Source organism: Vombatus ursinus, unplaced genomic scaffold (assembly GCF_900497805.2).
Source record: "Vombatus ursinus unplaced genomic scaffold, bare-nosed wombat genome assembly UNPS02011369.1, whole genome shotgun sequence".
Taxonomy (NCBI): Eukaryota; Metazoa; Chordata; class Mammalia; order Diprotodontia; family Vombatidae; genus Vombatus; species Vombatus ursinus.
Window position 1 is genome coordinate 3,197,434 of NW_020951147.1, and position 12,659 is coordinate 3,210,092.

General features: G+C 57.9%; 1 protein-coding gene across 2 annotated transcripts in view; it reads right to left on the reverse strand.

The window, feature by feature from the left end:
* Positions 1-16: 16 nt before the first annotated feature.
* Positions 17-12,659, reverse strand: part of TCIRG1 (T cell immune regulator 1, ATPase H+ transporting V0 subunit a3) — a 21,523-nt gene continuing 8,880 nt past the window's right edge. For both annotated transcript variants that reach the window (XM_027855957.1, XM_027855958.1), the window contains exons 4-20: positions 12,283-12,512; positions 12,043-12,128; positions 11,471-11,597; positions 11,174-11,256; positions 10,977-11,070; positions 10,255-10,467; positions 7,987-8,137; positions 5,704-5,843; positions 5,212-5,369; positions 5,039-5,129; positions 3,512-3,630; positions 3,084-3,297; positions 1,760-1,882; positions 1,534-1,644; positions 996-1,113; positions 258-435; positions 17-169 (exon numbers count right to left, since the gene is read on the reverse strand). In XM_027855957.1, the coding sequence (XP_027711758.1) occupies positions 85-169; positions 258-435; positions 996-1,113; positions 1,534-1,644; positions 1,760-1,882; positions 3,084-3,297; positions 3,512-3,630; positions 5,039-5,129; positions 5,212-5,369; positions 5,704-5,843; positions 7,987-8,137; positions 10,255-10,467; positions 10,977-11,070; positions 11,174-11,256; positions 11,471-11,597; positions 12,043-12,128; positions 12,283-12,512 (2,321 nt within the window). In that variant the 3' untranslated portion in view covers positions 17-84. The remainder of the gene's footprint in view (positions 170-257; positions 436-995; positions 1,114-1,533; positions 1,645-1,759; positions 1,883-3,083; positions 3,298-3,511; positions 3,631-5,038; positions 5,130-5,211; positions 5,370-5,703; positions 5,844-7,986; positions 8,138-10,254; positions 10,468-10,976; positions 11,071-11,173; positions 11,257-11,470; positions 11,598-12,042; positions 12,129-12,282; positions 12,513-12,659) is intronic.

Sequence of the window (12,659 nt, forward strand, 5' to 3'; positions counted from 1 at the left end):
GACGAACCGGGCTGGGGCTCCTTCAAATCTCTTTTATTGCTGTCTGGTAACACCCAGGGGTGGGGGTGGGCATCGGGTGAGGCTCTACAGGGTGCTCTCCTCCACCTCGAAGGTAAATGGGCTCAGCTTGTAGCCGGTGCCGGCGTAAAACTTGTTCTGGAACTCCACCCTGTGGGCCAAGCGGGGCCATCAGAGGGGCGGCAGGGAGACAGCTCCCGCCGTCCAGGCCTCTGTCGGCAGCCCCTCCCCCCACTCACCAGTGCAGACGCAGGGCATGCAGGAAGGCGGACAGCCCCTCCATCACCAGCAGGATGGCCACAGTGAGCACAGCAAAGGCGGCAAAGACGGGCACCAGCACCACGCTGGCCACGCCTATCTCCCGGCCCATGTGCAGACCTATTCGCATCACCATGCCCCACAACACCTCCGAGAGCTCTGCAGGGGGCACAGGGGCACGATGGGCATTTCTGTGCTCAGCCCCCCAGAACAAATGTCCTGTCCATTCTGCAGATGAGGAAAATGAGGCCCAGAGCACCCCCTAGCCACATACCAGCCATTCACCCTCTCAGTCATTCATCCATCCATCCTTGTTCTAACTCACTCCTCAAGTCTTCTGTTCTCCGGGCTTTGGTTTTCCCATTTATAAGATGAGAGAGGTTGGCCCAGGGGATCTCCAAAATCCCCCACCAAGGGGATCCGCCCCGGCCGAGGACCGGGAGTCTAGTCTATACTATACACGGAGGCCCATCTTGCCTCCCGGCCTTGGCCTCTGGACTGGCCTTTCACGCACAGGCCTTATCTCCCCACCAGCCAACCTGAAAAGCCTGGAAACTCCCCGAGGCCACGGAGCGTGTCTCCTTGTGGGAGCCAGCCAACCAGCCTGGGGCAGAGCCGGGGGCTGGGACCTTGGGGGCAGCTGCCGAATCCCTGGACACTGGGGGAGAGGATGCCTGAGCCCCTCCCTTAGGCAGTGTGACCCAGCCCCTAGCACTCACGGGCATGGGCCAGGCTCAGGGCCCAGAGACGAAGGTAGGAGGCGGTGTTGGAGATGCAGCCCAGACAGTACTCAATGGTGTGGATGGCCTGATGCATGAAGACGTCCGAGAATTCAAACTACAAGGGGAAGGAACGGCTCAAGGAGCAGGAAGGAAGAGGGTCAGGGAAAATTACAGGCGCTTCCATTTCAGTATCACACCCGGATCTGCCAAGCCTGTGAGCATTCACCGAGGCTCAGAAAAATGCTGTGACTTGCCAAGGGTTACACAGCAGTGAAATGTCTGCGATGGGGGTCTCCCCAGCTCTGAGCCTGAGCTCCGTGAACTCCAGAAATCGGAGGCTGGCTGGAATGATAGTGGGGCCCATTCCCATAGGGTGCTAGGCTGGGGCACCACGGCTTTTCTTCCCTGCGGGTGTTATCTGCCCTTTTTTTACAAAGGAGGGTGCGGAGATTCAGAGAGGGGGGTTCACACAGCTCCTACTCGTTAGACTGGGGATCCCGAGGGTGTGGGGAGGGGTGGCTGAGGCTGGACTCACCTTGGGCTCCTCCGCGTAGCCCGCTTTCTCCTCATCTTCCTCAACCCCACTTCCGTTCAGTGAGGCTCCATCCTCCGTCTCCCCGAGAAGGTGGCTTTTGTCTGGTGAGCCCTGGTCTCGGAGAGGCGGATGAGGCTGCGTCAGGTGGGCAGGGGGGGCCGGGTCCCGACGCCCACGCCCTCTGTCCATCTCTCCCCTGCCACAGTGCCCGCTCCCAGTGCCATACCTGCAGTTGGCGACCAATCCGTCTCTTCCGACGGTGCTGGGAGCACAGATATAGGGGTGTCCCCAGGAGAAGGACGGGCACAGAGGCCAAAGCCAGGATCACCAGAAACATCTGGACGGGCTCCTGCGGACGAGAGAGCGAAGTGGTTACAATGCGCTGGAGTCAGGCCCCCAGCCATACGGGCACCCTTCCAAAGTCACGGGCGAGGTCCCTTCAGCCATGGTCGTCCTCCCTGACTCCCTGCCTGGCCCTGGGGCTGAGCGGGCTGTCCTCTCCAGCCCAGAGAATACAGCATCCTTATGCAAGGTGAGCCTCAGCCCTCCCCATCTCTCTTGTAGGAGGCAGGTTCCCCAATACTTAGGGATCTATTAAGGGAAGGACCGTACTTTGCCGCCTCACCCCACCTGATGACGTCCCAGGGACGCCCCTGCAGGAGCAGCCTCCCTTCTCTGGCTCCGACCCAGACCCTCAGGGAAGGGGCCGTCCAGCCGGGGACAGGGGCTCTCTCCCGAGGCAGTGCCTTGTCCTAATTCTTAGGCAGTTTTTTTCTCACACCAATTGGAGAAAGGAGTCTACGGTGTCAGTACCACACCCAGGCGTCCCCATCTATGTGTACATGGACACGCTGGCCCTTTGCTGGATGGACCAGGGGGTTTTGCTGACTTTTTTTCTTGTTACTGGAGCTTTCTCACTGAGGAGAGGAGGGAAGGAGGCGAGTTGGAAATGAAGATGATGTAAGACAAAAGGTGGGAGGAGGGGGGCAGGGCACCGTGTTTAGCCTGGAGAAGGGAAGATTCAGCAACCTGAGAGCTGCCGTAACCTCCTTGAAAGGCTTGGGGAGGAAGGAGGCAGCAGCCTGGGCACGATGGGGGGAGAGCGTAAAGAGGCCCCTCGAAGCCGATGTCAAGGGGACCTCCCTCGAGGGGAAGGGGTGCCCCGGGCAGGGTGGGCAGAGGCTGGAGGCCCCCTTGTTGAGGATGCCCCTACAGGCTGCCTCGGAGGTCCCTGCCAACCCTTCATGATCTGTGATTCTTGGCCAATAAAACCGGTGCGTGGGATCACAGGAATCAGAGCTGGAGGAAGCCCCAAAGGTAAAGTGACTGGTGGCAGAAGGAGAACTCGAACCCAGCTCTCTTGACTCCCAGCCAGCAGTTCCTCCCCTTGCTTTCTGCTGCCAGAGCATTGCTCAGCTCTCTCCACCACCGCTGCTGTAGAGCAGAAGCTCCCTGCGGGCAGGGGTTGTTCCGCTTCTGTCTCTGTAGCCCCGGCACCGGCCCAGGGCCTGGCACAGCGGCCGGGGGTGGGGGGCTCCCTCCGAGCTCACCTGGTGAGGGTACAGGAGCCCGTTGGTGGGACTCCGGGAGAAGAGGAACATGTTGATGAAGTGGATGAGGATGCTGGGTGCCGGGGTCGAGCTGGTGGCCGAGAAGCACAGCCACTTGTAGGCGATCATGAACACCAGGTAGCCAAAGAGGCCCAGCAGGAAGAGCATCTCCGGCAGAAACTCGAGCAAGAGCCGGTGGGGCTGCCGGAAGTGTCTGTGGGGCGGGGCGGTGGGAGGCAAGAGGCTGCTGAAGGGGCTGCCGCCCACTGCTGCCCCTACCCTGCCCCAGCCCCCAGGCTGCTGCCCCGCCCCCAGGCTGCCCCCCAGCCCCCCACGCTGCCCCCCAGCCCCCCAGCCTGCCCCCCCAGCCTGCCCCCCACCCCCAGGCTGCCCCCCAGCCCCCAGGCTGCTCCTGCCCCAGCCCTCACAGATGGTTGAAAACACCCAGGATGACCCCAAAGGTCATGTGCAGGATGCCCAGAATCACCGACATCTTCATCTTGAAGGAGTTGAGAAAGCTCAGGTGGTTGATGGCCAAACTCCAGATCTAGTCAGGATGGGAAGGGCCAGTCAGAGGCTCCAGGTCCTGAAGGAGGGATGTGCTGGGGGGAGGGGAGCTCCTAGGACACCCTGGCCTCTGCCCGGGCCTCCGCCCTCACCTTGTTTCTATTTTCTGCAGCATCTGACACTGCAGCCCACACCCCTCCCAATACGATCAACTCTCCGCTTCCCTGACGCCTTCCTTCAACAAGCACTGATTAAACCCCTACTGTATGCCAACCCCTGTGCTGGCCATTGGGGAAATACAGCCCCTGCTCTCATGCGGGTGACAGCCTAGGAAATAATTATAAACACGGCATTACATGATTAGTCATGAAACAGGGGCAAATCTGAGGAGGCTTTGGCATCCAAATGGAATCCCCCACCTCGGAGCCTTTACCCAGGCTGTTCCCACTGCCTGGCATGCCTTCCCTCCCTTCCTAGCTCCACCTCTTAGAGAACTCCTGTTTCCTTCAAGACTAACGTGTTCATAATTATCTCCTAGGCTATGACCTCCATGCGAGCAGGCACTGCATTTCCCCCAGTGGCCAGCACAGGAGTTGGCATACAGTAGGGGTTTAATCAGTGCTGGTCCCCCTGAATCTTCTCTTCTCCAACTAAACACCCCAATTGCCTTCAGCAGTTCCTCTGATGGCACAGATCCTCTGTCATCCCAAACCCCCGCCCTCAAGCTGACTCCAGTGGCCTCAGGGCATCTCCCTCTTGGGCACAGGCTGTCACAGGGGCTTCTGGAGGAACAGGTCTGACCCCAGCACTCACAAATGTCAGTGGCTCCCCACTGCCCCTCAATCTGGGCCTGCCTTCCTGTCCCAGCCTTCTCTCCTGGAAGGCTCTTGATCCTGCCAAGGAGAGGGGCTTTGGGTGGTTGGGAGGCACTCGGCACAGACCGGACGTGCCTTTGTCAGGGACATTGTCGAGATCCAGTTTGGTCAAGACCGGACTGGTGCAGACCCCTCTCGAGCTCTTTCTGTCCATAGGACTGCAGCACCCCACAGACCTGCCCCAGCCTGGCTCCCACACACGTGCTCCCCAAACAATGACCATTCCTGTCGTCTGACGCCGGCTTAACTGCCACGGCGACCACGAAGCCTGCCCTGACCATCCTGGCTGGGAGTGAGGGTCCCTGCTCAACTCCTACAGGGTTTGATATCGTGCTTCTTTCCCCTCTCCGGGCCCAGTTTCTCCATCTTAAAAATGAGGCGGTAAGGCCCCTCCCAGCTCCGACCCTATGTTCTCGCTCTGATATTCCATGTTTTAAGCCTCCCCAGCCCCACAGTGATGTTCTAAGCTCTAACGTCCCTCCTAGCTCTGAAATTCTCCATTCTGAGGTCCCTCTTGCCTCCGCCAGTCTTATGTTCTAAAAGCCTGTCCAGCTCCGACAGTCTAGGACTCACCGGGTCGATACCAAAGGGGTAGGGTCCCCGGAAGACATCGGTGACATTGGGATCCAGGCTGAGGATGGGGTGGTCGGCCAGAAATGCTGAGCTGTAAGACCCAAGATTGTCAGGAGGCGTCAGGGGGCAAGAGGGGAGGACGGGAGCTGGTGGGCTAGAGGAGAGAGCTTCACCTCCAGTTGGACTGGCTCGCCATGGCCCTGACGCTCCAGCCCGAGGGGAAGATGGTGGTGGCTCGACTGAAGCATTCGTTGTAGATGAAGCCAGTGTAGATGGAGAAGGCCCCCATGAGCAGAAGCAGGTAGCGGCCTCCGAAGAAAGTCCTCCAGATCTGGGGAGGGGTGGGAGGTGGGGGTCCGTGGGGGTCTAGTGTCCAGGGAGGCCGGCCCCCAGCCGTCCTGCCCCCGTCCATCCTCCCCTGCTCCTCCCCAGCCCTCCAGGATTTAGAGCTGGAAGGGGCGTCAGCGGGACGGCAGCATCGCAGATCCAGCCGGGAGAGGTCCAAGGCCGTGTAGTCTAGCCCTTGGTTTTATAGCTAGGAAGCCAAGGCCCAAGCTAGGAAGTGATAGAGCTAAGCTTCCAATTCCCAGAGCAGGCCTGCTCCCTGCAAGCTCCAACTGCACCCCCCCAGAGTCCCCAGGCCTCCCCTGCCCTCTGCCCCTCACCTCATTCTGCGAGGCCTTCACACTGGGCCGGTTCTCTCCAAGCACCATGGCCAGCGCGAAGAGGAACATGAGAAGCCCGTGCCCCACATCCCCAAACATGATGGCGAAGAGGAACGGGAACGTGATGATGGTGTAGGGGGCTGCAGGAGAAGGAGGACCCCGGCACACATCAGCCCGAGGCCGGGCCCCTCCCTCCCAGATCCACAGAAGGAAGGGAAACGGCCTCGCTCACCTCCAGCACCCGACAGACAGGGAGACCGAGGCTCGGACGCAGAGCTCGGGTCCCAACCCCACATCCTCTGCATACTCCCTAGGGCACCCCCATTTCTCAGCACATATCTCTGCCCTAACTGCACATAGCCGGTCCTGATGGGGAGGGAGGTCAGTGCTCGCTGGGCTGTGCCAGACCGGTGCTCCCCGGGTCTCCACCCCCGGAGTTCCCCACTGTGAGAATAAGGGGGACTCTGGGAAGCTGAAGAAGACTTTGGAGGCCATCCAGCCCAACCCCCACATTTTACAGAGGGGGAAACTGAGGCCCAGGGAAAGCAAGCAGCTTCCTCAAGGTCATACAGCTGGTGAAGCTGGTTAGGAGCGAGTAAAGGGTCACTGTCCTTGAAGATATAAACACCAGCACTGGCCACTCCAGCAGGGGTGGGGAATCCAGGCTAGAGACACGAGGAACCTTAAGGACGCTGAGACAGTGCCTGGCTGGTCTACACTGCTCAGTTCTAGTGGGTCTATCACTCATCTAGATGACGTGCCTTGGAACAGCCACACCACTGTCCTGACTTGAACCCAGGCTGAGGTTCTGGGTCCAGCAGCAGCCCTCCGGGGCGTGGCTGTCCTGCCCATCGTGGTCAGAAAGTCATCCTGACACCCACCCCTGGTTCTGGTGCTCACAACTAGATCCAGTCACCTAAAAAGGACGAGCCCCACAAACGTATTCCCCGTTGTGGCAAACAACACGCCCTGTTCTTTGTCTCACACTTCTCCTAGCTCCAGCCCCAAAGGGTGTCCCTTATCTGTGAATTTGGGGAATGAGTGTGAACCCCACTAATCTTTACCATTGAAACTTTGTAAAGTTTATAGGAAGCTCATATTGTTTCCCTTTTCAAAAGAAAGACAGAAACGGAGAAAGAGACAGAGAGAGACAGAGAGATAGGGGAGGTGGAGTGGAGAGAGAAAGAGACAGAGAGAGAAAAAGACAGTGCGGCACTTTGGTCTAAAAAATGAATCCATGCAGGGGCAGGGAGGCCTGACTGAACAGCTGTTTGTGCAAACACCGTCTGGGAGTTGGTGGGTTGCAGGCTCAATGTAAGTGACCAGAGGGACCGGGCAACTCTATAAGCTAATTAGATCCTGGAACAAAAAGTCCTGCTCAAACCCCACCTAGAGAACAGTGGTCAGTCCTGGGCACCACCAATAAGGAAGGACACGTTGCATCTAGGAAGGGAGCCGAGGAGGACAGCCAGGATGAGGAAGGGGCTGGAGAGGACGTCATTAAGAGTCATCTATAGGAACCAGGACGTTTGGCTGGAGAAGCGCAGGCTCTGGGTGGCTATGACTGGCGGCGTCTGCAGCTGCCTGCAGGGCTGTGCTATGGAGCCGGGCTTAGCCTGGCCCCCATGGGCAGAGCTGGCTGCCAGTGACGCGGTGGTAATTTGGCGGTAAGTCACATGACCTTTCTTCTTTATTTTTGGTCATGACCTCCTGTTTCCATTCATTGTTAAATGAGGGAAGGGCATTATGGGAGGGAAGCAGGTTTTGGCAGCTGGCCTGGGCAGGGCTGGTCTGCCCCAGGGCGGCTTCCCGGTCCACAGCTGGAGGACCACTTGTCACCGAGGCTAAGAGGAGATCCCTCAGTGGGGAAGCCAGATCTTCTCCAAGTCTAAGTCCTAGGATCCTATCCCGTCCTACCTCGGCAAACCCAAATCCAAACCCGATGAGTGACGGCAAACCGAGGTGAAGGGTGCTAGGATCACAGATCCAGAGAAGGGAGGGTCTTCTGAGGCCACAGAGTCCATCCAACCCCCTCATTTTACAGATAAGGAAACTGAGGCCGAGAGAGTAAAGGAATTGCCCACCCAGGGTCACAAAGATAATAAATGTCGAGCCCAGGTGTTCCTGACCACGACCACGATACCATTCCTATGCTATCCTGCCTCGGGGCAAGCCGGGCCCAGGACTGGAAGGAAAATCCAGCCTCCCCCAAACCGTCCCTGTGCCACCATCGGTGACCTCCCTGGCCTGGCCCTGACAGATTCCGGACCTGTGAGTGCTCACCTGGGTTTACCTCCTGGTAACGCCCCACGCCATAAGCGTCCACAATGCCTTGGAAGCTGGCGGTAAAGCGGTTGGTGCGGACGAGTGTTGGGGGCGAGTCTCTGGAGGGGATTCGGTGTACTACGGTTCCCACACCTGCCCCACTTCGGAGCTGGCGGGAGAGGAGAGAGAACATGGCAACAGATAATTTGATGAGATGTGGGCACTGTGCTAGGCACCACGGATTTGAAGATAAAAATGACCTTGCCCTCAAGGAGCTTACATTCTGTTGGGGGATATAACCCATAGACAAAATACAAAGCATACACAAACAAAAAAATACAAGCTGGCACCACAGTGCTGGGCCTGGAGTAAGGAAGAACTGAGTTCAAATCCAGCCTCAGACACTTCCTAGTTGTGTGACCCTGGGCGAGTCACTTCACCCTGTTTGCTTCAGTTTCCTCATCTGTAAATAGGAAATGGTAAACCACTCCAGTATCTTTGCCAAGAAAACCCCAAATGTGATCACGAGTAAGGACAAGACTGAAAAGGACTGAACAGCATTAAACAAATTTTGGTAAAAGGGAGATTTTGATCTTCAAAAGCCATGCCCGGAAGGCAGAGGAGCTTTTAACAGATCTGTTAATTACCCAAAATCAAAGAGGCTACAGCTTCTAGAAAGAATAATCTCCAACCCAGTTTTCGCTGGAGACTGTGTTGAACCCTGACAAAACTAGGGTCGCCAGGGAGGAGAGTAGAAGCAGGAGTGGAGATGGGTGAGCACGGGTGCAGGTGATAAAGCCCTGGGCTTAGCCCATTACTGCACCCTTCCCGGGTACCAGCTCCCAGAGAGCGGCTTCCTTCCTGGGAGGGAAGGGCAGGTCGGCCGGCTTCACTGTACAACTCCAAGGAGCTAGAGGCCTTGCCGGAGAGCCCCATTAGAGCAGAGGGGCCATCAGGGGGTGGGAGAGCCCACGGAGGATCTGCAGCTGGATCCCTGGGAGCTCCGGAAGGGAGCTCCTTCCTTCCTTTCCAAGGGGATTGAAAGGGCAGTTCTGCACATTTGGTTTCATAAAGATGTGTTCCCGCTGCTAGCTCCCCAGTGGAGACCGGGGCGGGGGGGTGAAATTTTTGCAAGAAATGGATTTGTTGGATGGGATTGATGTGCTCAACTCACAACCCCAGATCCCTTATGGCTAAACACAGCTCCTGCCACACTGCGCAAGGAAACATCACCTGCGAGGAACAGCGAGTGAGTGAGGGAAGGGCAATGGAGCTGAGGCCGGGAGAGATCCCCCGGTCCGGGCAGGCTGCAGAAGGCTACCTGGGAAGCGAGGCAGAGGCGGGGTCCTGAAGTAAGAAGGTACGGAGTGTTTGTGTGTGGATGATGCACGTGCAAAGCTCAAAGGCAGGAAAGGGTGAGATGTGTGCGAGGGATAGTGAGGATGCCAGTCTGGCTGAAGCATAGGAGCGTGAGAAAATCATGTCAGGTGCAGCAGTGCCAGGAAATAAGGGGCCTTGAACATCAGGCACAAGCATTTGGACTTTCCACGGCTGGCAGTGAGGTACCATGGATAGAATGCTGGGTCTGAAGTCGGGAAGACCTAGGTCCAAATTTTGCCTCAGACACTTATTAGCTTGTGTGACTATGGACAAGTCACTGAAATTCTCTGAGCCTCAATTTCCAACACCCACGGGTTTGAATGAGATAACATCTATAAAGTTCTTTTCAAACCTTAAATTAACATATAATTGCCATTATTAGTATTAAACATACAGTAATTATTATTAATTTATAGTAATAAACAGTATTATTACCGTTGGCAATAAGGAGCCAAGGAAGACCCTTAAGCAAGGAGTGCCATGTTAAGAGCCATACAGTTATAGTATAGTAAGCACTGTGTGGAGGGCAGGCTTTGACCCTCAGTAGCCTTATGGTCTCTTGAAACTTATTTCCCCCTTCTCTGAGTCTCAGTTTCCTCCTCTGTAAAATGCGATAATAATCCCTGCACTCCTCCCCACATTGGATTGTTGTAAACTCTTCGTCGACCTTAACTTCTTCAAGAAAGAACTGTTCTCTACAGGCACCTTCATTTAATCTTCACAGCACGGACTGCTATAGGCAGAACAGAGCAAGGTCTATGCTACCCATCGGAAGGATGAAGAACCCAAGGCCCCACAATGTTATGTGACCTCAGGACCGGTTGAAGTTGGTAGGAGAATGGGGCCGTGGGTAAGCCTCGGTCTCCCGGGTCCCTGGAGCCCGCCCTGCCCAGGCCGGGGACTCACCGAGCTCTCGTTCAGCGTCTGCTGCAAGGTGATGAGGTCTCGTGTGGGGCACCAGACCTCAGCAATGAGGCACTTGTCGGTGACGCTGAGGCTGCACTGGTTGAGCATTAGGTAGACGGCCTTCATCTTGCGGATCTGCACTTGCCACAGGGGCAGCAGGCCTTGTACACGATGGAGCACCTGCCCCAGGAACTGCTCTGTCTCCTGGAGCACCTGGGGAAGGGGGCCGAGCCAAGAGATGGTCACCTGTGAGTCCGGGGCAGCTCGACCCTCCCAAAGTCGCCAAGCCGCTGCCTTTTCTGGGCTTCAGTTTCCTTCTCTGTAAAGGAGGAGCTTGGCGTACATGCTCCCTGTGGCTCTTCTTTCAGCCCCAAATCCCATTCCCGTAACCTCCCCTGGGAGAATGGAAGCTCCTTGAGGGCAGGAACCGCTTCATTTCTGTCTTGATCCCCAGGGCCTAGCACACAGTAGGTGCTTCATAAATGATGGTTGGTTGATTCATAGAAGAGGGAGTGGATGGGACCAGGAGCAATGGGGGTGGGGGAGGGGGTTGATGATGTCGCGTGAAGGCAGATGGGGGCCTGACCACAACTCCCAGTGGAACCAGACGCCCCCTCCCTGGCAGGCTTCAGGCAGAGGCTGGCCGGGCAGGGTCAAGGACGCTGCAGAGGCAAGCCCTGCCCAGACACGTGCCGGGACTCCCCCCTTCAGCTGGGACTCACCAAGCTCAGGTCCTGTTTCTGCTGCTGCAGGTGCTGCAAGCTGGCCAGACGCTCCTCCTCACGCTCGGGATACGGGAACACGTTGCAATGAAAACTGAAGGGACAGTGGGGTGGGGGTGGGTGATGTGGGGGGGGGCCTCTGGGGGGAACGAGGACAGCAGGAGAGCAGAGCAGAGCTGGGCGAGGGGCTCACTCACCAGTCGGTGATCTTGCGGATTTTCTGTCCAATCTGCTCTCCCCAGTAGGATATGAGGAAGATCACCCAGGGCACGCGCTCTCCCTGCAGGAGGAGTCGACACCGCCCGGCAGGGACCTTCAGAGCCAGCCCTTCCTGCCCGCCCCTGCCCCAGCCTAGCCCTGGGGCTCAGATGGCACCGCCCCTCATTCACCGTCCTTGGCACACAAAGCGGAGGCCGACAAGGGCGAAGGAGTCGTCCTGACTTGCCTCCCTGGGGCCTGTGTCAGGGCAGCAGAAAGGGGAGGCAGCCCCTTACCGTCAGGGGGTCCTCGAGTGGTTCCTCCATGTCCACGAAGCTGGCGATAAAGTAGCCACGGCATGCCCGCCACAACAGACGCTCGAGCGCCCCGGCTCGCCAGGGCTGGATGGCCCCTGCCACAAAACTAACAGATGACCCCTTGAGGCGGGAGAGGGCCAGGGCCCCATGGGAGACCCTGCTCACCCCGGGGGACAGCTAGCCAAGCAGAGGCACAGATTTATGCTGTGCTACAATGCCTTGGCCCACAGCGGGAACCCTCATGGGAGGGCTTCCAGAAGCTCCTGTCCTCTTACATGGAACACTGCAGAGGCCGTCAGCGGGCAGAGGAGACAAGATGGCAGGTGAGAGCCCCGACCTACTCTTTGTTCTGGCCCTGCCATTGACATGCCAGGGGCCAGGGGCATTGGCTCTTTGCTTTTCAGTTTCCTCTGCTATGGGAGGGTGGGGGTGAGGGTTTGGACTAGATGATCTCTAAGGCCCCTCCCAGCTCTGACATTCCCTGTACTAAGGGTCCTTCCAGCTCCCATATCCCAGGTTCCCTTCAGGTCCACACCTGCCCTCTCAAGTACCTAATCCTGAGATCTGCTCGCGGCCCAGCCTGGGGGTCAAGTAAAGGAGTCTCTTCCAAGGGCCGGTTGGGTGGGACATCTGGAAGCTATGGGACCCCGAGAACACTAGATTCAGGGATCCGGCCTGCAGATATGGGGACCCCTACCCCACCCAGCCCTGGGAACCCCACTCCAATGAGGTGGGTCCGCCCCCCCACTGCTTCCCACCACGGAGCCCCGGGAGGCAGGGGGAGCGCTAACATGCTGGTCGCGGGTGTAGGGCCCCTGTCGTAGGACTGCAATGTGCTGCTGGAGCAGGTGCATCCGCGTGCGCATGGCCTGGTGGTTACCCCGGACTTCCCGAAGCTCCTGTGCCACCTGCTGGGTCCCCTCCTGGATGCGCAGCAGGTCCTTAGGGGGCGGGGCCTCTGGGTTCCCCTGGGGCTCCGGGAGGGTCAGGCCGGCTCTTCTCACCTCCTCCTGCAGGAAGGCTGGGAACACAGTAGCTCTGGCCAGCTCATCCTAGCCCTGAGCCTCACTGCCCTTCCAGCTGAGGACCCTAGGTCACTTCCCTGGGCTCCCTCGCTAAATTCCCAGAGGCTCTGAGGCCGACAACTCGACTCCACAAGCACCCACTG